Below are 25,510 nucleotides of genomic sequence, written 5' to 3' on the forward strand. Positions count from 1 at the left end.
ACAGCAAAATAGATCAACAGTATTTCGACAAGTATCAATTAGAGTACAAATAGTAACTGCCTGTATTGTTATGATACATCTTTAATGTTTAATGCACTGAGTAACTTGCTCCAGCACTATGAGCCTCTGAGATATCTGCTCTTCTAACTCTGGCCACTTGGCAACCATGCCTTCAGCTGCCCCAGCATATAAGATCTGTATTTCCCTCCCAAACCTTCTCTGCCTCTACTTCCATCTTGAGGACATTACTTATTACTCGCCCCCTTAAACATGCAAAGATATTAATTAGGACCAGAGTAGGCCATGCGGCCCCTTAAAGCTGCCATTTAAGGAGATCATAGCTCATCTGATTGTGGCTGTATTCCAATCTACTCCCAGTAATGTTTTACCTCTGTGTGTATCTATCTCTGCCTTGAATCTCTTCAAAGGCTCAGCTTTCACTGCCCTTTGGGGAACAGAGTTCCAAAGAATCGTGACCCTCTGGGAGAAAAAGTTCTGCCTCACCTACATTTTAAACGGGTAGTCTCTTATTTGCAAATGGTGATACCTAGTCCTGGATTCTCCCACAAGGGGAAACATCGTCTCCATTTCCACCCTGTGAAAACCCCTCAGGATCTTTTGTGTTTCAGTCAAATCAACTGCAGCAGATAAAAGCATATGTAGCGACTCACTGTCCGAGCAAGTGAACCGGCTCGGCGGTCGGGTCGCGCCTTGTCGGAGCGGCGAGGCCCAAGATGGTGTTGGGCCTTCGTCTTCCCCGAGCGACGGGGAGAAACTGTGCACGGGAAAAGTTTGATGACGAAACGCATACGTCATTTCCGTTTTTGGTGGGCGGGAACCGTTCCTCTTAAAAGGCCCGCACAAGGCGGGAAAATAAATCAGTTTTTGTTCTGCAGCCCACCGACTAGTGTCTTGCTTTCACATTGCGGTAGGAACCACTACACATATCCTTTTCAACTTTCCTTATAAGATAAACCACCCATTCCTGGTATCAATCTAGTGAGCCTTCTCTGAACAGTTTTCAATGCATTAACATCCTTATTAAAAAAAGGAGCCGATACCACACAGTATCCAATTGAGGTTTCACCAGCGTCCTATAGAACAGAAACCTAAGCTCATCTTTGTAATCACTACTCCTTGCAGTAAATGATAACATTTTGTTGCTTGCTAACCCCTTGTACTGACATTTTGTGAATCATGCACCAGGGCACACAGATTCCTCTGCAGATCAGAGTGCTACAATCTCTCACCATTTAGATAGTATGCTTCATTTTCACTTTTCATGCCAAAATGCATACATTTTCACTTTTACCCAGATTGTATTCTGATTGCCATACCTTTGCCCACTCAACCTATAAACTTTGTAGGCTCCTTTATGTCCTCTCCACAACTTACTTTTCTACTTACCTTTGTTTCATCAATGTATTTAGTGACCATTTCGTTCCTGCCTTCATCTGAGTCATATATATGGATTATAAAGAGTTGAGGCCCCAGCAATGATTGGTACACCACATGTTATGTCTTGTCAACCAGGAAAAGACCAAGCTTTCATTCATCTCCCCCAGTGTCTTCTTGTGGGGCTCATTATTGATCTTTGTTATTAAACACTTGCATGATGTGCTTTGGGACATTGATGTTATGCTAAAGGTACTATATAAAAAGCAAGTCATGTACCATGGTTAGTGAGGCATCCAGACGCTACAGTTTGTTGGGAATGTCAATCTCCTGTGCAGGGCAGGTGTTGCCTCTCTGTGAGCTAACACAATATAACAGGCAGTAGAAGCACTCAGCAGGTGATCAGCAGCTGCTACTGGCAAGGTGGGGCTGGGGACTGGGGAATCTGAGTCAAGGGGAATGATGAAAGGTACAGTGTCACTTGCTTTAATTGCACCACAAAACATCCTTCCTGTGGGTAGTTAGCTTGCACAATGGGATCTTGACAACCTTGATGGTCCAGATTTGGGATTGTGAGATGCTAGGCAATGAAGAGGCTGAGAAAGTGAATGGACAGGCTAGTCAGAACTGAAGTTGATGGCTGAGCTAATACTGCCCAGCTTTCGGTCAATTGTATTTTGTGTGATCATTCTTAAGCTAAGAGAAGATATCTTTATTAGTCACATGTACATTGAAACACACAGTGAAATGCACCTTTTGCATAGAGTGTTCTGGGGGCAGCCTGCAAGTGTTGCCACGCTTCCGGCGCCAACATAGCATGCCCACAACTTCCTAACCCATATGTCTTTGGAATGTGGAAGGAAACCAGAGCACCCGGAGGAAACCCACGCAGACACGGGGAGAACATACAAACTCCTTATAGACAGCAGCGGAAATTGAACCCAGGTCGCTGGCACTAACCACTAAACTACCATGCCTACCCAAGTAAAATGCCTTGGAATATCTTACTACATAAAAGACAGTACATAATCCCATGTTGCTGTTATTATGTGCACCAGATTTCTGAAAGCAGCTTTCTTTAAAATCTCTGTTTGTTGCAATTATAAACTTGTGGCAACCCATAAAATAATCTTTTTCACCACCATAGCTGGGTGAGGTAATGTTGCTGGGCAGGGGTGCTTCACAGTACTCGGATGTCAAAGGCTGTTGACTAATTACTTTGCCTGAACCTTGTATTTGTAACAGTTGCATATGAAACAAGAATCTCCTATGGCATATGTTTTTATTGAATTTTGCAATTCAACAGAGCAATATCGATCTGCTTACTTAAACTATATGGAAATTTGTTTACCCCCAGGCTCCTCTGTGCTTTAAGGCTAAAGTTTATTGATGGTTTTCCCAGCTTTTTCTATCTATTAACTGGTTATGAGTTTCATCGCTGAGTCAGGTAATCTCTACCTGGGTTATGTATCGGTATCAGAGTCTTCCTGCCTGGTATTGCTAGATAACAGCTTGTTCTAATTGGATGATTTGACACCACAGTGTTTCTTCATGCATGGATAAATCATTGACTGCCAGTTGAGCTGCCAGATTGCTCTCACCCAGTCTTCTTCGTCCTCTCTTGCCTTTCTGCTCTCCTTGGCATTGTCTAACCCTGGCTCTGATTCTAAGCGTGGTGTTCTGTTGTGCTTGATCTAACCATGTGGTTCCAAGCTATGAGTAAAACATGGTTTCGTCAAGCACCATGGCACGCCTCGTGTCTTTCTGCAGCATGACAAGCCTCTCCTAATTTACTCCAACAAGCTGGGGATGTTAATAGTGCTGACAGAGGGAAAGACAAAAATTCAAAGATCTAAATCTTGAATCCAGCTATTTGCACTGGCATCGTGCAGGTAGATCAAAGATTGTTCAAAGCTTGTCTTTTCTCTAACTCCTCCAAACCATAGCGACAGTTACCATAGTTTTATTGCAGGCACAACAAATAGAGATGGGGGTGGGGGGAAGTCAAGGACTTCAGAGTCAAAACAATGCTGGATACGATGTAAAATTCATTTATATGAAGATGAGTAATTGAACATTTTAAAGTCAAATTTTATCTTCATTTTTATTGTTGCAAGCAATTAGGCATACAAAGGGTATGACGGCCTTTGCTAGAGTATTTAATGCAAGAGTAACAATGTTTTACTTCAATTATATAAGACCTCAGTGAGACCTCGTGTGAAGTTTGGTCTCCTCATAAAGAATATAATTGCTGTGGAAGGAGTGCACCAGAATGGTTCCTGAGATGGCGGGTGTGTAACACGAGGAAAGGTTGCGTAGGTTAGGCCTTTATTCTCCAGAGCTTACAAGGATGACAGGTGACCTCATTAAAGCATATAGGACTCTTAGAGGGCTTGTCTGGGTAGAGGCATGGGGAATGTTTATTTCCCCTGGCTGAGGGCTCCAGAACTCAAAATAAAGGCTGAGCCATTTAAGACTTCACTCAGAGGATAGTGAATCATTGGAATCCGCTACCCTGGATGGATGCAGGGCTCAGTCAATGATTACATCCAAAGCAGAGATCAATAGATTTCTGGATAGTGAAGGAATCAAGGGATGTGGGAATAGGGTAGGGACACAGTGTTTAAAGTAGAAGATTAGCCATGATATTGTCAAATGGTAGAGCAGGCTTAAAAGGCTGAATGGCCTACACTTGTTTCTCTTTCTTATGTTCTTATGTTCCCCTTACAAGCTAACTGTGTCTATCAACGTTGATGCAGTCACATGACAAAGCCTAGGGCAGGGGACATTTTTATGATGGCCAGTATAACCATTCAAGATTGAACTGAAAGAAGCAGAATTTGGGATCAACTGGTAAGGAGATGTTGGCATTTATGCAAACAAATGAATATATGTAAGAAAAAAATAACAGAAGACTTGGTAGTCTACCAATCCTGTGATAGAGCCTGATGCATCATTAGGCTGTCCACTCTTTTACAGCCAGCTCCTAATCATGCAGTCACCTGAAAGCACCTCTGGCCAAGTTAGAAAGGAAATTCCTTATCATGTAATAAAGGCAATCAAACAGGGAGACCTTGAGGTCAAATGCGATTCTTTCACCTCTTCAGTCAGAAGACCTCTCTCTGGTTAGCTGAGTACAGAAGTGTAGGCTGACATTCTAACGTGGTGCTTAGAAAATGCTGCACCATCAGTGGTGCTGAATTTTGGATAAGAGATTAAAAAGAGATTCCAGCCACTGATAGATGTAAAAGAAATCACTTTCAATTATTTCAAAGGAGAGCAGTGAGGTTGTCCCTGGTGTCTTGGCCAAAACGTATCCATCAATCAACTTCATAAAAATGGACTTTCTTATCATTATTTTATTGTTTTGTAGCAGCTTGGTGTGTAAAACTTGTCTGGCTATTTTTGCTGTATTAAAACCAGTGACTACATGTCAAAAAGTACTTTATTGTTTCTAAAGCGCTTTGGGACATCCTAAGATTATGAAAGACTCCACATAATTGCCAGTCTTTCCTTGAGAGTTACGTGAGAGGACTGAAGATGTTGGGGTAGATGTCCTCAGAGGCTAGAAGGTTAAGGGAAAATTTATTGGAGGTGTTTAAAATGATGAAGGATTTTGATAGAGTGGATGGAGAAAAACTGTTTTAACTAGCCAAAGAACAAACATCCAGAGGTCACAAATTTAAAGTAATTGGCAAAATAAATCAGAGGGTGAGATTTTATTTTTGCCCCGTGTGTTTTTAATGGACTGGGATGCACTACTTCAGGTGGTAGTAGAAGCAAATCTGGCGGTACACTTTGAAAGGGAATTGAATAAATTTGTAGGATTAAAAAAATGGACCAGAAGAGTGGGACGAATTGGATAGCTCTCTCAAAGACCTAACACAGACTTTGATGTGGGGGTAATGGCTTTTTCTATTATCTTGATTTTATGAAATCATCTTTTTAAATACTTCAGTCAATTACTGTATATTCTAACAATTTGCTTGCCTCATAACTCAAGCACTAATTCCCAATTTGTTGGTTAATAGTCCCAAATCTGGGTATAATTTTGGTTGTTCTCTTTACTCCTTCTCCAGAGACTCATTACCTGTGACAGTCAAAAGTGGAAACAATTATTTTTGTGTTTTCTCTTCACGAGATCACCTGTAAAAAGCTTCACATATTGCTTTCATACCCGGTGATGTTATAGAGTTACATAGCACAGAAACAGGTCCTTCAGCCCACCATGTCCATGCCAACCGGCAAGTACCCATCTACACTATTCCTATTCACCAGCACTTGGTCCATTGTCTTCTATTACTTGGTGATTCAAGTGCTTGTCCAGATACTTCTTAAATGTTATGAGACCACCTGCCTCCACCATCCATTCAGGCAATGCATTCCAAGCTCCATCCACACTCCGGGTGAAAAATCCTTCCTCAAAAGCCCTCTAAACCTCTTACCCCTTACCCTAAACTTATGTCCTCTGGTTATGGTCACCTCCGCTATTTGGAAAAGTTTCCTACTATCTACCCTATCTAAGGCCTTCATAGTTCTATATTCATCAATCGGGGAACAGCCTCTTCCACTCCAAGGAAAACAAACCCAGTCTATCCAGTCTGTCCTCATAACTGAAACATTCTATCCCAGGCAATGATAAGTCTCCTCTCCACCCTGTTCAGTGCAACCTCGTCCTTTCTGTAAGTGTGACAACTAGAAATGAACACAATACTTCAGTTGTGTTGCCTGGAAATGTCTCATAATATCCACTCAACATTCAAGCATATCAACTACTGCCACTGGAATGTTTGTTAATGTGCTTTGGCTGTGTGACTTCCCGGTACTAAATCAGATCTGGTTGTGAGTGGATCAGTTCAGAGCTGGTTTCCATGGTTAGATCAGATATATTGCTATCTACAGTAGATCAGTACTGGCTCTGCTGGTTCTAGATCAAAGCTAATTTTATTTGTGTCACATCCAAGTTTATCATTCAGCTGGTATTAAATTGGAATTAATCATTCCTATTACCGAATACCATTGGTTATTCCTGCATTACTGAGCTCCTGTACAACCTTACATTGGACACCTCACCTGAAAAACTGGCTTAATCTGGGTCTATGGTGATGGGAAGAAAGCTTCAGAACAACTGTTGGCTTGGACAGCCTCAATTCATCTCCAGCAGGTTTAGGTCTATTGCAAATTCTGTCCTTAATTTTACACTAACTTTGGACATTACAATGAGATGCCACAAGATGATACGTGTGGTGCATGGTATAAACATCAAACAAATGTTCCTCATGAGGCTGGAATTGAGGCAGAGGAAAGGGAGTTTTGTTCTGAATTTAGCTGGGACCTGGTTTGCTTTGAATCTGATGCTGGGAATTTGAAATTTGTGGAGCTCCATTTCCCAACACTAACATCTTGTATCCAATGAACACAACAAATAAGGGATTAGATTAATTCTGTCTTGAAGTTACAATAAGACAAATAACAGATGCTTTTACTGTAGCATTGCTGCACCTGCAGTCTCTTACGTTATCCAGATCTCCAAAATATAACAATTGGGGTTTAAAATAAATTCAGTTTCTAAGCTCCTGGCTGGTGCCATGAATGTATAACATGTAACTCTATCATCCCAGGCAATGATATTACCTCCTGGGAACACAAAAGGATATATTTTTTTCCCTTTACCAAAAGCTTGCTCTTTCCATATTTGTCTGCCTTTCTTTTCTCTGCTTCAAGTTGGTCAATTTGGACTGAGTGAATGGGAAAATCGAAAGAATACGAATTTCTCTCTGGATTGGTATGATATCATGGATTAAAAGACTAATTAAAATGTTTTATTTATCTTGAGGCATGGTGCGTCATTAAGGATTAAATATGTGCACAAAAGTAAGTGCACAGACACAAAACAATCGAAGGGCTAATGTAGAGTTCCCCTTTTTCTCCGGTTAGTTGGAGTACAAAAGTGGGGAATGGTGCAGAGAAAGTGGCTGCGTTGGTTGCAACCTATTTAACTTCACTGAATTCTGAAGAGGACTCAGAGGATGAGAAAACTCCAAATGTAACACCATCACTGAAGAAAGAGGGCAGGCAGAAAGCAGGACACTGTAGGCCAGTTAACCTATTATCTGTGATTGAGGGAATGCTGGAATCCATTACTAAGAAGGTACCAGCAGGACATTTGGATAACCTTAAGACAATCAGGCAGTCAACATGATTTCATGAAAGGAAAATTGTATTTGACAGTTTTGTGTTTGACAGTGTAACAGAGAGTATTTGATATCCGTAATGTGGTACCAGAAGAGGTGGTACCTAAATAGGCAAGGCAAAGAAGGATATGGTCCTAATGCAGGCAAATGGGATTAGTGTAGATGGGCAAAAATATCACCATCGACATGATGGGCAGAAGGGCCTGTTCCTCTGCTCAACAACTCTATGACTCTATAAATGTAATAGAGTTCTTTGAGCATGTACCAAACAGGTTGGGTAAAGGAGAACCAGTAGATGAAGTGTATTGGGATTTCCAGATGGAATTTGGCATGGTGTCACATGAAAGGTTACTGCTCAAGATAAGAGCACACAGGTTAGATATATTATGGATTGGGACTAACAAATAGAAAACAGTGTTTGTTTTTATATATTTATTCAAAGGATGTGGGCTTCACGTTTAATTGCCCATCCCTAGTTGCCCTTGAGAAGGTGGTGGTGAGCTGCCTTCTTGAAACACTGCAGTCCTTGAGGTGTGGGTATACCCACAATGATCTTAGGGAGAGAGATCCGGGATTTTAACCCAGCAACGGTAAATGAATGCCAAAATATTTCCAAGTCAGGTGGTGTGCAGCTTGGAGGGCAACTTCTAGGTTGTGGTGTTCCACACTTTTGCTACCCTTGTCCTTCTAGCTGGTAGAAGTCATGGGTTTGGAAAGTGCCCGTGGAATTGGGACGTGGGTCATTTTTGAATTGGCAGTCAGTAATGAGTGGGGTTTATTAATGAGTTGGATGAAGGGGTTAAGTATTTGTAGCCAAATTTGCTGACAATGCAAAGACAGATGGATTAGCAATTTTGAGAAGGACACAACAAGCCTGTAAAGGGATATGAATGGGCAAAAAGTTGGTACATGGAGCACATTGTGGGGAACTGTGAGGTTATGCAATTTGGAAGGAAAAATGAAAAAACAAATTATTATCTAAAGGGAATGGGACTCCAAAATGTTGTGGTATATGGAAACCTGAAACAAAAATGTGCATGCAGTAAAGCAAGTAATGAGGAAAACTAATTGATTGTTGGTCTTTATAGAAAAGGTTATGGAATATAAAATTAGGGAAGTTTTGATATACCTTTACATGATACTGGTGAGGCCGCACGTGGAGTACTGTGTACAGTTTTGGTTTCTATATTTATGAAAGGATGTGCTTGCATTGGAAGAAGTGCAGAGAAGGTTTTCCAAGTTGATTCCTGGGATGAAGGGATGATGTATGAAGAAAGGTTGAGCAGATCGGGTGTATGCTCATTGGAAGACAGAATAATAAGAGGTGATCTTACTGATACAAGATTCTGAAGGTGATGACAAGGTGGTTGTTGAGATGTTGCACCTGATGAGTGTGACTGGAACTAAAGAACATAGTCTTAGAACAACAAGTTACCTATTTCCAATTAAATTATGAAGGAATTGCTTCTCTCAGAGAGTCACAAATATTTGGAATTTTCTACTTGGAGAGCTGTGGAGATGGAGTCACTGAAAATATTCAGGAATTAGATTGACAGATACTTAAATTGAAAGGGAGTCAAGGAGCACAGGAAAGTGGTGCTGAGGTCAAGATTGGATCAGTCATGATCTCAGTGATGGCAGAGTAGGCTTAAAGGAGCAGACAGGCTTACTCCTGCTCCACTTTCTTATGTTCTTATCCTTTAAACTTAACTCCTTCTGTATTACCACTCTCCATTTTTGGACCCATGTAGTTAAGAAGGATTTCTTCACATTGGGCTGAAGGCACAAATTTATTGGGACTATATCAGGACATAAAGGGTTAAGTTATGAGCACAGTTTGCATTATCTAATCCTGTATTCACTTGAGATTAGAAGATTGCAAGGTGATCCAAACAAGGGTATTTACAATGATTAAAGGATTTGACAGAGTGGATACAGAGATGCTGCTTCCTCTGATGAGAGAATCTAGGAAAAGGATTAACTTTAAAGTTACAGCTAAGGCATTTGTGTAAAATCAGAAAGCACTCTTTCACACAAAGTGCTGTAGAAATATAGAACTTGTTGCTTTAGAAGGCAGTGAATGTGAGAAATCCATTGAAATTTTGAGGAAACAGACAGGTAGTGTTGCCAGGATAAAGATCAGCCATGACGAATTGAAATGGTGAAAAGGGTCTGAGTGAACCAGTGGTCTTCTCCTATTCCCAGATGACATAATACATTAGAGGTGGCTGCTTCGCTGATGACAAGTGAATCTAAACGTCACTGTTGGTTATTTAGGTCTCAAATGAAGTGAGTTTGAGCAGAACTGGCCACACAGTGGTGCAGCTAGTAGAGCCACTACCTCACAGCACTAGAGACCTGGGTCCTTGTGTGGAGTTTGCACGTTTTCCCCTTAACTACGTGGGTTTCCTCTGGGAGCTCTGTTTTCCTCCCACATCCCAAAGATGTGCAGTCAGTAGGTTAATTGGCCACTGTAAATTGTCTCTGGTGTGTAGGTGAGTGGTATAATCTGGGGGCAGTTGATGGGAATGTGACAAGAATAACATTTTTAAAAAGGAATTAATGTGGGATGTGTGAATGGTGCTGAATCAGTGGGCCAAAAGACCTGTTCTAATATTAACTAAGGTGCTTCCCTGGAATAATATAGGAGGAAACTTGTTTTACCATAGCCCCAAATGGAAATAGGTTGAGGAAATATTCTATTAAGCCATGCAAAACATAATTAGAAGTTGAAAAAACAATAAATATTGAGTGTTGTAATGAAAAGGCCAAGGTGATTGGATAGGGTATCATCAAAGGATGATCAAATGTTGATTCAAATATGACAATGAAGACAAAAAAAAGTACTCCGTAGAGAAATATCATGACTTTGGGTAATCACTCATGCGTGAAACAACCATTTATTTTCTTTCTTTCCTGAGAATCAGAAATGGTAACGCATTAAGTATGTTTATGGATCTTTTTTTCATTCTTTTCTGTTCCAATTAAGGCCCAGGGGACTTCACAAATGCTTCTTTAGAATAAAACTTGTCAACAACCACATGAAAAAATCAAGGCCAAATGCTGAAAAGCTTGGTTGAAGATTTAGGTTTCAGGGAGTGTCCCACAGGAGGAGAGATTAGATGGAGGTGGAGAGGTTCAAGGAGGCAATTACAGAGCTTAGGTGCTGGTCAGCTGAAGGCATGGCTGCCGTTGGAAGTGTGATGATAATTGTGGATGCACAGGAGGCCAAAAGTGGAGAAGTTCAGAAATCTCATAGTGCTGGAAGAGGTAGGGGACAGGTTTAGAGAGATGATGGGGAATATGGTGGGAGACAGGGATTTGAAAAGAATTTTAAAATTGTGCAGTTACCAAGGAGTGGTTAAAGTGGATCAGTGAGCATGGGGATATTGGCTGCTGCAAGACTGTGTGTGTGATAGCGCATTATATGCTTACTTATTGATAAAGGAAGATAGAACTCAGGCCAGGGAGTTATGGGATGGTCAAGTAAAAATGACAAGGTCTTATTTGAGGGGATCAGCAGAGATGAGCTGAGGCATGGCAATATCAAGGAATCTTTTTTAAAAAATTACAATATATTTAGCAACCAAGATCATTCTGCTGGGGATCAAGGATACTTCACTCCCAGTAAGGAAACACTTTGCCTTAAATGGACACCTACTCATAGTATTTTGCTTGAGATCAGGAGCTCCTCCATTCTCGTGGAACTAACTTCTTTCAAGTACATAGCACAGCTGGACTTGATGGGCAGAGGGTCCTCCTTCTGTCCCAGAATAACTCTATCAATCTACCTTTGTGTCTGAAATTTAACAGATAAACCCCCACATCGACCTCCTCCTCCTCCTCCTCCATTCTGAAACATTGCATCACCAAAAATCTTTCATCTAAAATTTACATCTCTCCTTTTAATCATTAAAATGATAACTCTTTACAATGGGCTTGGAAAGCACTCTGGGTTTTTGTCTAATCTTTGCTCTGAAAATTATTGGTGAGAGAGTAGATTGAGATAGATTGTAAACCACTGATAGATTGTTATACTGCTGCACTGTATGTTGCAACTTATGGCTTTTTTCCCTACACAGTAACTCCTTAGCTGAGCAGGAGGAACACTGCTATGCAGAGATTGGTGCCATATTGGAGAGTAGGTCATACACCTTTCAAGTGGAAATGATGGAAACCTGGCTAAATGTCACCCAGACCTTTTAATGAGGGAATGTGAATGTTGTAAGGGCCAGGATTTTCTAATTCCAAGTTCACCAGCCTTCAGTGTTTTTTTTTCTTCACCCATTAAAACTAATGAGAGGTAAAACGTAATCTAATCAGGCAAAAAAAGTGAAAAATCAGAGCTCCAATGCTGGGATGTTGGTCTGAAAGAGGTTTGCTTACCCTTCCAGTGAATTTGGAGGATTTTGCCAAGACAGCACTGGTAGTATTTTTCCAGAGCCTTGAGATGACTGCTGTAGGTAGTCTGGGTCTCAGAAGCATATAGGAGGACAGGAATTACCGGTGACAATGAGTTTATGCCAGGCCTGATCTTCAAATACCACAGTTGCCAATCAACCAAACGCTGTTCTGGCACTTTGAAGGTTGTGACGGATTTTATCATTGATGTCTGCCTTTGCTGAGCAGCACTTTCCACTTTTCAATCACAACTCATTTTTATTTTAGACTGCAAACATAGCCCTATTAAGAGAGACATGAAGGCTTTAAACAGATGAACAGATACTGCTGATAGATGTAGAGGCTACATCACTAGCCAAATTTTGAAGTGTTTCAGTGCAGCACTAAATACTGTCACTGTGATAAATTGCATAATTGTTCATTAGAAAAGAAACAAAGAAATTTTCATCAACAAAAATATAACAGGAGCATGTTAACCAGTGCCACAGGTGGCAGATGGCTGAATCACAAATTAGTGCTAATTTCTCTATGTGCCCTAAACTTCAGTTTCAAAGATTAAAACATTAATGTAATGTTGTGTAAAATAATATGCAAGAATTAAGAATGAAAACAAATTAAATTCAGGTGCAAATCATTGCAAAGTGATCTGAGGCTTTGATAGAATAGTGCAAGGACATCAGAATCAGGTTTATTATCACGGACATATGTCATGAAACTTCTTGTTTTGAGACAGCAGTATGGTGTAAGACATAAAAATTATTGAGTTACAAAAAAAAATAAATAAATTTTGCAAAAGAGGAATAATGAGGAAGTATTCATGGGTTCATGGAACATTCAGAAATCTGATGGCAGAGGGGCGAGATTTGGAGCGGGAGATTTGAAAACAGGTGAGTCTCTGTGCTTATGCTTGGGAGGTTCACCTTGCAAGAATCTAAAAAAAGGCACATTTGCAAGTTGTTAATAGTTGGTTGGCTTATTGGCTAGTTAACAGCAGCTAATAAAAAGAAGTAAGGGTCAAGCGAAGTGGCCATTTTGGAGCAGCCATTGTGTGAATGTGCCAGTGTTAGAACAGGGAGCTGAGGCTTTGGCTCAAGAGGCTTTGGCGAGAAGAGGCGGAGGCTAAGGAGTTGGCGACTTGGAGCAAGAGCTGGAGAATTGAAAAGAAGTGAATCTCCTTGCTTGCTTGTGAGTTTCACTTGCAGGAATTTAAGAGGTAAGTCAGCGAATTGTTAGTTAATAGGTGATTGGCTAATTAGCTAATTATCAGCAGCTAATAAAAAGAAGTTAGGATCGAGTAGAGCAACCATTTTGAGAGGGACTGGTGACTAGTCAAAGTGCAGCTGGTTGTCTTAATGTGGGCTTTGCTGAATACCAGGCTTTAGTGAGGAGGGCGAGCAACACTAAGGTAAGGTGAGGGTAGGTTCTTATTCTTTTTTTCTGTCTCCTTATTTTCCCTCAAAGCATTTTAATCATGGCAGGTGAGCGCAGACCCATATCATGCTCCTCCTGCATAATGTGGGAACTCAGGGAGGCTGACGGTGTCCCTGATGACTACGTGTGCAGGAAGTGTGTCCAGCTGCAGCTCCTGACAGACCGCATGATGGCACTGGAGCTGTGCACGATTTCACTTTGGAGCATCTGCGATGCTGAGAAAGTAGTAGATAGCACATTTAGTGAGTTGGTCACACCGCAGTTTAAAGGCCCAGGGAAAGATGGGGAATGGGTGACCAACAGGCAGAGCAGTAGCAGAAAGGTGGTGCAGGAGTCCCCTGCAGTCATCTCCCTCCAAAACAGATATACCACTCAGGATACTGTTGGGGCATATGGCTCATCAGGGGAAGGCAGCAGTAGCCAGAATCATGGCACCATGAGTGGTTCTGCTGCACAGGAGGGCAGGAAGAAGACTGGCAGAGCAATAGTGGTATGGGATTCCATGGTAAGGGGAATAGACAGGAGCTGCTGCGTCCGCAAACGGGACTCCCGGTTGGTGTGTTGCCTCCGAGGTGCAAAGGTCAGGGATGTCTCAGAGCAGCTGCAGGGCATTATGAAAGAGGAGGGTGACCAGCCAGTTGTTGTGGTGCATGTAGGTACCAATGATATAGGAAAATAGCAGGTTGAGCAGTAGAGTTAGGATGAATATGTGGCCTGAGCAGTGGTGCAGGAGGGAGGGTTTCAGATTCCTGGGGCATTAGAACCAGTTCTGGGGGAGGTGGAACCAGTACAAACCGGACAGTCTACACCTGGGCAGGACTGGGATCGATGTCTGAGGGGGATTGTTTGCTTGTGCTGCTGGGGAGGGTTTAGACTAATATGGCAGGGGAATGAGAATCCATGCAGAAAGACAGAGCGCAGCAAAGCAGAGACCAGAAAAGCTAGAAAAGTAAGAGTGGAGTACAGAAAAGTCAAAAGCAAAGGACACAAAGGTTACTAGATTCAACAAGGACAATGAGTGTAAGTACACTTTATCTGAATGCTGGTAGTATTCGAAAGAAGGTCAGTGAACTTGTGGCACAAATCAATACAAAGAGGTATGATTTAGTGGCTATTACAGAAACGTGGTTGCAGGATGGAGATGATTGGGAATTAAATATCCAAGGGTATCAGGTAATATGGAAGGAAAGGAAGGTGGGGTAGCGCTCTTAATTAAGGATGAGATCAGGGTGTTAGTGAGAGACAATGCAAGATCTAAGAAGAAGAATGTTGAGTCCACCTGAGTAGAGATTAGGAATAATAAAGGGGGAAAAAAAAGTCACTGGTGGGAGTTGTCTATAGGCCACCGAATAATAACATTGCTGTGGCACAGGCAATAAACCAAAAAATATTTGATGCATGTTAGAATGGAACGGCAGTTGTCATGGGGGACTTTAACTTCCGCATAGATTGGGTGAATCAAGTTAGTCGAGGCAGACTTGAGGAGGACTTCATAGAATGCACCCGTGATAGCTTTCTTGAACAGCATGTTAGTGAACCTCCAAGGGAAAATGCTGCCTTACATCTGGTCCTGTGCAATGAGACAGGTAAAGTTAACGATCTTGTAGTTAGGGATCCTCTTGGAAAGAGTGATCATAGTATGATTGAATTTCTCATACAAATGGAGGGTGCAATAGTCAATCTAAAACCAGTGTACTATGCCTGAACAAGGGAGACTACAATGGGATGAGGGAGGAGTTGACTAGTGTAGACTGGGAACACAGGCTATATGGTGGGACAGTTGAGGAACAGTGGACGACTTCTAAAGAGGTTTTTCACAGTGTTCAACAAAAGTATATTCCAGTTAAAAGCAAGGACAGTAAGGGTGGGGAGATCCAGCCTTGGATAACTAAGGAAATAAAAGAAGGCATCAAGCTAAAAGCTCATGTGTATAAAGTTACCAAGAGTAGTGGGAAACTGGAAGATTAGGAAAATTTTAAAAAGCAGCAAAGAACCACTAAGCAAGCAATAAGGAAAGGGAAGACAGACTATGAAAGTAAACTAGCACAAAATATAAAAACAGACAGTAAAAGTTTCTATAATTATATAAAGCGGAAAAGGGTGGCTAAAGTGAACGAAGGTCCCTTGGAAGATGAGAAGGGGGAATTAATGTTGGGTAATGTGGAAATGGACGAAGCCTTGAATGACTATTCTGTGTCGGTCTTCATGGTGGAGGACATGTCTGACATGCCAAAGAGAGATGTTATGGATGCGATGGGAGGTGAGGACCTCTATGCAATCGCTGTCACTAAAGAGGTAGTGCTGAGCAAATTAGTGGGCCTAAAGGTAGTCAGGTCCCCTGGTCCTGATGGGAAGCATCCCAGGGTGCTGAAAGAAATGGCAAAGTTATAGTAGAGGCATTTGTGATAATTTACCAAAATTCTCTGGACTCTGGGCAGGTCCCAGCGGATTAGAAAACAGCGAATGTCATGCCACTGTTTAAAAAAGGATATAGGCAAAAGACAAATAACTATAGACCAGTCAACTTAAAGTCTATAGTCGGGAAAATGCTTGAAGCTATCATGAAGGAAGAAATAGCGAGATATCTGGATAGAAGTGGTTCCATCAGGCAGACACAGCATGGATTCAGGAAGGGCAGGTCCTGTTTGACAATCTTACTGGAGTTCTTTGAGGATATGATGAGCGCAGTGGATAGAGGGGAACAGGTCGGTGTTGTATATTTGGATTTCCAGGAGGTGTTCGATAACGTGCCAAATAAAAGACTTGTCCATAAGATAAGGATGCATGGAGTTGGCAGTAATGTATTAGCATGAATAAAGGATTTGTTAACCAATAGCAGGCAGAGAATTAGGATAAATAGGTGTTTCCCTGGTTGACAATCAGTGGTGAGTGAGGTGCCTCAGAGGTCAGTGCTGGGCCCACAGCTCTTCATGATATACATTGATGGTTTGGAAGACAGGACCGAGTATAGCATATCTAAGTTTGCTGATGACACTAAATTGAGTGGAAAAGCAAATTGTGCAGAGGATGCGGAGAGTCTGCAGAGAAATGTAGATAGATTAAGTGAGTGGGCATGGGTCTGGCAGATGGAGATCAATGTTGGTAAAGGTGAGGTCATCCACTTTGGAAGGAAAAATAGAAGATCAGATTACTATTTAAATGATGAAAGATTGCAGCATGCTGTTGTGCAGAGGGACTTGGGAGTGCTGGTGCATGAATCGCAAAGGTTGGTTTGCAGGTGCAGCAGGTTATCAAGAAGGCAAATGGAATGTTGGCCTTCATTACTAGAGGGATTGAATTTAAGAGCAGGGATGTTATGCTGCAACTGTTCAGGGTACTGGTGAGATCGCACCTGGAGTACGTGCAGTTCTGGTCTCCTTACTTGAGGAAAGATATTCTGGTTTTGGAGGCAGTGCAGAGGAATTTCACCAGGTTGATTCCGGAGATGAGGGGGTTAGCCTATGAGAAGAGATTGAGTCTCCTGGGACTATACTCACTGGAATTCAGAAGAATGAGAGGGGATCTCATAGAAACATATAAAATTATGAAAGGGATAGCTAAGATAGAGGCAGAAAAGCTATTTCCACTGGTAGGTGAGACTAGAACTAGGGGACATAGCCTCAAGGTTCAGGGGAATAGATTTAGGATGGAGATGAGGAGAAACTGCTTTTCCCAGAGAGTAGTGAATCTGTGGAATTCTCTGCCCCAGCAAGCAGTAGAGGCTACCTCATTAAATATATTTAAGACACAATTAGATAGATTTTTGCATAGTAGGGGAATTAAGGGTTATGGGGAAAAGGCAGGTAGGTAGATCTGAGTCTATAGCCAGATCTACCATGATCTGATTGAATGGTGAAGCAGGCTCAACAGACCAAATGGCCTACTCTTGCTCCTATTTCTTATGTTCTATGTTGAGATTGGGTCTTCAGGAACCTGTACCTCCTCCCCAAAGGTAGTAATGAAAAGAGGGCATGTCCAGGTGGTGAGTGTCCTCAAGTGATGGATGCCACCTTCTTGAGGCACCGCCTCTTGAAAATGCCCTTGATGGTGGGGAGAGTTGTGCCCGTGATGGTGCTGGCTGAGTCTACAATTCTCTGCAGCCTCTTTTGATCCTGCATATTGGAGCCTCCATACCAGGTGGTGATGCAACCAGTCAGAATGCTCTCCACCGATGTGCATCAGAATAGAAAATCACATGCTGTGCAGCAAATGTCTCTAATGAAGCAAGAGATGTTCCAGAAAGAAAATATAAGCAGACCTAGGTATGTTTTCTGCAAGTTGTTATTTGGGTTATTGGTGATGTGGGAAAGTTCATTTTCATTTAATTGCCCTGATGTTCTGAATAGATGGATAGCCTCTGTCTTGAACTGAGCAATTGTTTTTACAAATGAGTGGCTGTCAGCAACATAAGAACATTAAAACAGAAACAGGAGGAGGCCATTCATCCCATTGGGCCTACTCCACTATTCAGTAAGATCATTGTTGGTCTTTTGCCTCCACACATCTTCTCGTGGTATCCCCACATCATTTGATTCCCTTAATATCTGAAAAGCAATAGATCTGTCTTGAAAATGCTCATTAGCTGAGGTTCCACAGCCACCTTAAATTGGTAAATTGGTTTATTATTATCATATGTATTGAGGTAAAATGAAAAACGTTGTTTTGCATGCCATCCAAACGGATCACTTCATCACATCAGTGCATTGAGGTAGTACAAGGGAAAACAATAACAGAATGAAGAATGAAGTTTCACAGTTACAGAGAAACTGGGTAGAGAGTTCCAAAGATTCACCAACCCCTTGGTGAAGATATTTTCTCTCATCTCTGTCCTGAATGGCTAAACCCTTATTTTCAATCCATGATCCCAGGTTCCAGACATCCCAGCTGCGAGAAACGTTACCCATATGTTTCAATGAGGTCACCTCTCTTCTAAATTCTGGAGGTGATAGCCCTAGTCTGCTTAAGGTCTCCTGACAGGACAACATCACCTTCACAGGAATCAATCTTGTGAACATTTGTTGCTCTCCTTCAAGTATAGAGGAAGACCAGAACTGTGCACAAGATTCCAGATGTGGTCTCACCAGAGCCCTATGTCATTTGAACAAAAATTCTCTACTCTTGTGCCCAAATCCTCTTGTAGACAATTCATTTTCTGATCCACATTTTCTGCAGCCACTTGTGGGTCTTGATTATCCAGGGATGGCGTGAGGAGGGGGCAGGTTGGTGGAGGACCTTTATCTTGTGGTCGGGCCCATTTGCTCTGATTTTTCAGGGAAGCAATCAATGGTGATTTTGAGCTTGGCCTCTGAATGTGCACACATGCATGCTTCATCTATGTACTGTAAATCAATAACTGAAACTAGGATGACTCTGGTTCTGCAGTGACAAGGAGGAAGGTTGAATCATTTCCTGGTCATCCTGTAGATTGACTCAACTAGAGGGGGACATTTGTTGGAAGTGATGTACCGTATTGCAGGAAGAAAGATTGGTGAGTTGTCATGGTTTTAGTTGACCCCATTCTGTGCAGAGATTGGGTCTGTAGAGCTCAATGGACCAGCTGGTTAAGATCATCATGTATGTAGCAGACATGAGAAGGATGGCGTATTTCTGAGAACAGCCAATTTTGAGAAGGATTCTATAAGAGAATATAAGCAGCCTTGCTCATGTTTAGTGCTAGAGATCACAGGACAGGGAAGTATTGTTAAGGTGTCATCCTGCAGTCAGTACATTCTGCAGCCGCAGTGAATTGCTGATGGTCTAAGCAGATCTTGAATCCAGTGGTGAATGCCAATTCAACAGAGTGGTCTGTCCTGCAGTTTTCCATTTGAACATGTAATCTCTGGGCTGCCAATACAGATTCAAAGCTATGGTTCTCCTGTACCCTACTTTAACTGTAACAGAAAGAAGGACCAGGCTGTGAGCAAACAACAGGAAGACCAAATCCCATTTCTTATTCATTCTGATATTTAAGCTCAATTAAGATCACAGGAGTGGAATGATCAGGCATAAAAATGTCTAGGGCCAAGACATAAATCAGAACAAGGCCGAGATCACAGAATGGCCTTTTCATGTCTGTTGAACAATAAATGGAGAATCTTTTTCAATGCCATCTTATAATCAGCTATGAGGAGATATTCAGGGTAATCAGCAGGAATGTTGCAGTCAATTTTTTTCTCTCCTTCCACTAATCATCAAGTGCAGAGGCAGCACAGTACTGTTGGGATGAATTGCTGTGCAGCCTGGATGGACCAGTGAGTCTTCACCTGTTTGTTATCTTTTTATAAGTTCATATGTCTTTGAAAAGTCACCATCTGGCCATTGATGGACATGGATGCCAGTCAAGTTCCAGCTCACAACTGTTCGTGATCTGCCACACTATGCTGCCATGGCAGTCTGGGTGGATGCTCTTTGGCTGTGTTTACACACAAGGCAAATATATGGAGATTCTATCAAGGCAAGTTTGCATGGGAATGAGGAACGTTATCAATAATACTCCTAATTAGTTGTGCTCACTGTTATGCACAGGCTCAGAGGACTACCGAACTAAGCTGAGCAGTGACTGCTTCATGGACCTGGTTTGTCCTGAGAAATGCCGCTGTGAGGGCACTGTTGTGGACTGCTCCAATCAGAAGCTCTCCAGGATCCCCAGTCATCTCCCGGAGTACACCACTGAACTGTAAGTCTGGCTGTAAGGTCAAATGTCTTCTGCTTGTACAGATAAAGAACGTCACCCTTTCAACTAAACATTAACTTTAATGTAATGGTGCATTCCTTTCACGCAGATAAAAATGAATACTGACTGTTGAAACCTTATTGGTGGATATAAAATCACTGCATCTTGAAGCATTGTAGACATTGTACCATGTGATCTGAACCACAAGGGTTCACCTAAAGGTGTCAGCCAGCTGATCTCAACCAGACAGCAGTCTGGAATGCTACTATTACCCTCATGTCCCCTGTATAGAGAGGGGAAAGGCAAGAATGAATGGAGACACAAGACTGGAGCAACATACAAAGGAAATGGAGGAACTCAGCAAGTCAGGCAGCATCGATGGAGGGAAATGGACAGTCAACGTTTCAGGTCAACCTTCATCAGGACTGATGCTGCCTGACTCACTGAGTTCCTCTAGCTCCTTTGTGTGTTGAGCAACAATGAGCTCTGCTTCCAATTCCATTCCAGTGACCAGCCCTGGATGGAGCATCTGTATAGCCCCTGGACAAGGACAGAGTGTGAGCTCACATGTGAGCCAAATAACCTTCCAACATTTGCGTGCAAAAATAATAAACACTTGAATACCTTATATCGATAAAGTTAAACCCTGGTGTTCAAGGAAGGATGAGGGAGAAACCAGAGGCAATTGGGGAAACTAAAAATTGAGAGCAGAGATTGTTTAGAGATTGGGATGGCAATGACTGCTCAGGAAATAAGACCAGTAAGATCCTTTCTGCATCCTGTTCGTTCAAGCTGAATGTGCATTGTGATTCAACTACGCCATGTGAATATCTGTTTAAATTATTGAGGAGACTACTTGAAGCACAGTGACTGCAGGCTTAATTAAAAAGACAGTGAGGCAGATTCCAGATTCTGCAGGGATTGAAGTGGTAACAATCTCTCAAAGGTGGTAAAGAATGGAAACTGTTTGAACCAGGGGTCCAAAAAACAGACCAAATAATGCCGATGAGACTGACTGGCTATTTTTACGAACCTTTCTTGTGCAAAAAAAAATTTACAGTTGGTTTCCTTCAACCATTGTACACTAACATTTGATCTAAAGTTCCATTTATAAGTGGTTAATCATTCTGGTGTTTTTTCACAATTCTTTGGCACATCCAGTCTTTATCCCCTTTAATTTCTTTCTTTTGATTGACTCAGGCGGTTGAATGACAATGAATTAACCATCCTGGAGGCAACAGGCATCTTCAAGAAGCTCCCCAACCTCCGTAAAATGTAAGTTTACCAAATTAGCGCATCAATCTCAAGTTTTCCATGATTCGTAAGTTACAGTAAATCCCAGTGAAGGGTTGTTGAGGCTCCCCCTCTGAATAACGTCTTCTAATTCTTGGAGTTTTGTGTGCAGTTCTGGTTGCCACACTGCAGGACGGATGTGGTAGCAGTGGAGAGACTGCAGAAGAGATTCATCAGGATGTTGCCTGGAATGGAGGGCTGTAGTTATAAGGAGAGCCTGGATAGGCTGAGCTTAATCTCGTTGGAATATAGGAGGCTGAAGAGTGACTTTACAGAGATTTACAAAATTATGAAGGTTATAGAGAGGAAATATAGTCAAAGTCTTTTTCCTTGAGTAAGACAGTCCAGAACTAGAGAGCACAGGTGAGAGGGGAGAAATTTAAAGGAGATCTGAGGGGTAAATTATTCACAGAGAGGGTGGTTAAAATCTGGAATGAGCTGCCAGAGGTGGTAGATGTAGACACAATTACAACATTTAAAAGGCATTTGGAGAGGTACAAGGATAGGAAAGGTGTAGAGGGATATGGACCTGATGCAGATGGATGGGATTAGTGAAGATAAACATCTCAGTTGGGCCAGAAGGGCCCCTTACTGTCATGTACGATTTAATATTTCTGTCATTCTAATTATTGCATAAAGAAATCTCTCTGTGTTCACTGATGAACAGCATTTCAAGAAAATTTTTTCTATTTACCCCACAAATCTGACCCATGATTTGATTATTTTGCACCACAATAATTCATATTGATCACTGTAGAAGAATAACAAATATGTACTGGGTCATTGTGATCTTTTTTTCTTCAATTTTTGCTTTTGCCAAGGATATATGGAATTTACTCCCACCTGCCAATCACCTGTCAATGGCTCTGTGGGTGAGTGGGTTAGCCAGCCTTCTATGGAGGTACACTTTAGTCTTTGAATGTGATTCACTGGGTGCATTGTATATCAACTAAAGCTTACACGTTTGTTTTGAGCATTATCAAGTTATGAGTAAAGGAACGGTTTCAATGAAAGAGATCCCTTCTACAATGAATAGATGTCTAGCAGTAGTCATAAAGATCTTTTCCTGTTCCCAAAAGCTTTCTTTGTTCTCAAGGATGCTGTTATAGTTCTAGGATTTCCCTACCTGTCAATTAACAGCCTCAAGGCAGACTCTGTTCCCCTGTGCTTTGCAAACTGTACCTTTCTGACATTCCATTGGCACAGAGTTGTGTACTTGAGACTTATGATTACCTCACCGAGCCCAGCTCAGTGGAATTAACTTAGTTTGGGCTACGTTGTCTTCTCCCTTTGAAGGGTGCCAATATTAGAACACGTTGTGGTAGTTCTCAGAATAAAGGAGTTAAGAAGATTAATTTCCACAGGGAATCTCCCCACCCAACTATTATATTTTTTGCCACCCTGCAGGGAAAATTCTGGAGAACTCTCACATACATTATTGCCATAAATCCTACTTAAACTATTTTCATTTATTTATTTAAGAACATGGGAAGAGGGGTAGACTGTTCTTCCACTCAGTGAGATTTTGGCCATATATTGTCCTTTTTGCCCATGTCCATTAATACTTCTGATTACCTAAAATCTGATTCTCAAATTTAAATTAATATTAATTTCCACTGTGGGAAACTTCACCTTAGCATGCTGAAGTGTTTCCCAGCTTCACTCCAAGAGGTTGTGGTTCTAACTTTAGGACAATTGCCCTTGGTCAACAACTTCCCAGCCAGCAGAAATAGTATTTTCATTTTACTATATCAGCTTTCCTTACGTCACATACCAATGTGGCCGAGCTATTTCCAAGCAGAGGCTGTAGTGCAGCCTTGCACTCAATGCAGGCATGCATACTTGGGCTGCATTAGTGGATGCCTCGTGGCATTTAATAGTGTGGTGCAAATTTCCATGGATTTCCAACTCTTGGGCTGAGAAATGCACCCACTGAACCTGCACCAGGTTAATCTGACACAAGTGCAGCAGGACCATTCAGGTTGCCTGGAGAATAATAAGCAGGGCTTTTTATTTGACTAATTAGTTTAGATTAATTACTTTTAAGAGAGAGTGTGTGTGTGCTTCAACTTTTAAAATTTTAATATTGATTTACATTTTTATTTTTAACTGACCCCAAGTGATTTTAAATGTTTATGAATCATTCTCAAGCATTTCTAACTATGGGAAAGTTGAGTGGTGAGTCTGGAGGTGGGGCCTAACCAGCTGTTGATGCTATCCGTCACATAGCTGGCCTCTTATGATGCGCAGGTCCTGTATTTCACTTGTGACATGCCAATGTGCTGAAAGTTAACCTTCCAAGGAAAGACTGCCCTGGACTACCCTGGAAGAAATTGTGCAATGCAGCACATAGACAATCGGCAATCTCAGGGCAATGGAAGATCTGCCTCAATGTCTTTAAAATTTAGTTCAAATACAATTCCAAGCAATACAGCAGCACAACCTTAGTCATGTGATCTCTTCTGTAGCTTACCCTTGGAGTCCAGGTATCATTCTGGTAAATCCATGCTATCCAATAGAACCCACCTGAGATTTGGTAACAAGAACTGCTCACGGAAATCATAGTTTAGTGTAACCAGGAATTTATATATCTGTAAGATAACTTCCTGCTGAGCCTCCCTTCCTTCAGCCCTTTTGATTATATTCTGCATCTTTCCATGATTGTTTAATGATCTATGCACACAGACCACAATGTTTCTTTGGTAGCTCCTGTTCCTAATTTACTACTATTTAGAAGGTACTTTGTTCATTCTTTAGGTTCAAAGTGGATTTCTACAATAAAATTCCATTTTTCATGGTATTGTCCATTCACTTGATCTATTAACATCATCCTGTAGTATTACACTTCCATCTACATTGTTTACAATGATGGTTGTCGTTTGCTAACTTGGATATCCAGTCTTCCATATTATCACTTAACTCCTTTATGTACAGGATTGGTTGTTGACTGGTCAAGTCCTGTCATTTAGAGCACCTGCCCATTATTCTTGCTCTCAGAATTCTGCTATTCAGACCGTTTCCTAATAATTTGCCTTCAATTCCACAAGGTTCAGCTTAAGCTCTCATGAAAGACGCCTTCAGGAAATCAATGTGATAAACATTCTTTTTCAGTCAACATCCCCTATGTTATTCACCTCTTTAAAATTCTAAGTCAAGCTCCTGCTGGTCTGTCTCTCTCATCAGTCTGCAGGTTTCAGGATGTTCAAGGCCACCCTTATCCTAATTATAGGCCCTAGTCATTTCCCAGCATCAGATGTTAGGTTAACTCATCCATAATTTCCTGGTTTCCCTGTCTCATCCTTAATTAGAGAGCAGTGTAAAGGAAAGGATTCCAAACCAAGAGCATTTTGAGACACTGGTTAGGGAATGTGTTCTCACCTACTTCATTTAAATCCTTAGATGGAAGCTATCTGGCCCTGAGAATTTGTTACCTTTATTCTTTTCATAATGGTTACTTTGCTTATGTGAAATTAAGTGGTTCAATATCCATTTCTGTGTGGTTGATAGCATGATATCTTCTGCTCCTTTCATAAATATCGGTGCAAAGTATTAATTGCAAATACTCATCATTTCCTTACTTTTATGTTCAACACCACCATTATCAGTTTAAGTGTCCCATATTGCTCCTGACCATCTTTTCATTCCTTTTATAGTTTTGTACTAGTTTTCATATTTTTGCAAGTTTCTTGTTATTGCTCTTACTATCACTTGGCCATCTTTTGTTGTACCTCTTATCTCTCCCAGATCCTGGGGTGTAAGCTACTTTGCATTTTTCTCTTAATCTTATGTGATTCTTTGCCTGTTTGGTTGTTATGGTTTTTTTTCTTTGACAAGGAGAACTCTTGTATTTATGGATTTAGACTGGTATTCTATCACATTCAATTCTTTTGTTGAAATAGCTTCATTGATCTTCCGTCATTTTTACCCATTAGTGACATTGCCCAGTTTACTGCATGTTTGCAATAATTGCAAATAAATAGACAAGAACCTTGTCAATTGGCAAATACTTTAAGTGTATAAAGAAAATATGAGCAAGTTAGTAATGCATCAATTATAGTTTGACACACTGGCATCCAACTAAATTCAAGATTAATTTTCAATAAAAAAAATTCTCACAGCTTTA

The 25,510-nt window shown here is 41.3% G+C and overlaps 1 protein-coding gene across 1 annotated transcript in view; it reads left to right on the top strand.

The window, feature by feature from the left end:
- The window catches only part of LOC127569354 (slit homolog 3 protein-like), a 529,163-nt gene that overhangs the window by 404,092 nt on the left and 99,561 nt on the right, over positions 1-25,510 (top strand). The window contains exons 15-16 of the mRNA XM_052013912.1: positions 19,947-20,097; positions 21,295-21,369. Of these exons, the coding sequence (XP_051869872.1) occupies positions 19,947-20,097; positions 21,295-21,369 (226 nt within the window). The remainder of the gene's footprint in view (positions 1-19,946; positions 20,098-21,294; positions 21,370-25,510) is intronic.

This window comes from Pristis pectinata, chromosome 4 (assembly GCF_009764475.1).
Source record: "Pristis pectinata isolate sPriPec2 chromosome 4, sPriPec2.1.pri, whole genome shotgun sequence".
NCBI classification, from domain to species: domain Eukaryota; kingdom Metazoa; phylum Chordata; class Chondrichthyes; order Rhinopristiformes; family Pristidae; genus Pristis; species Pristis pectinata.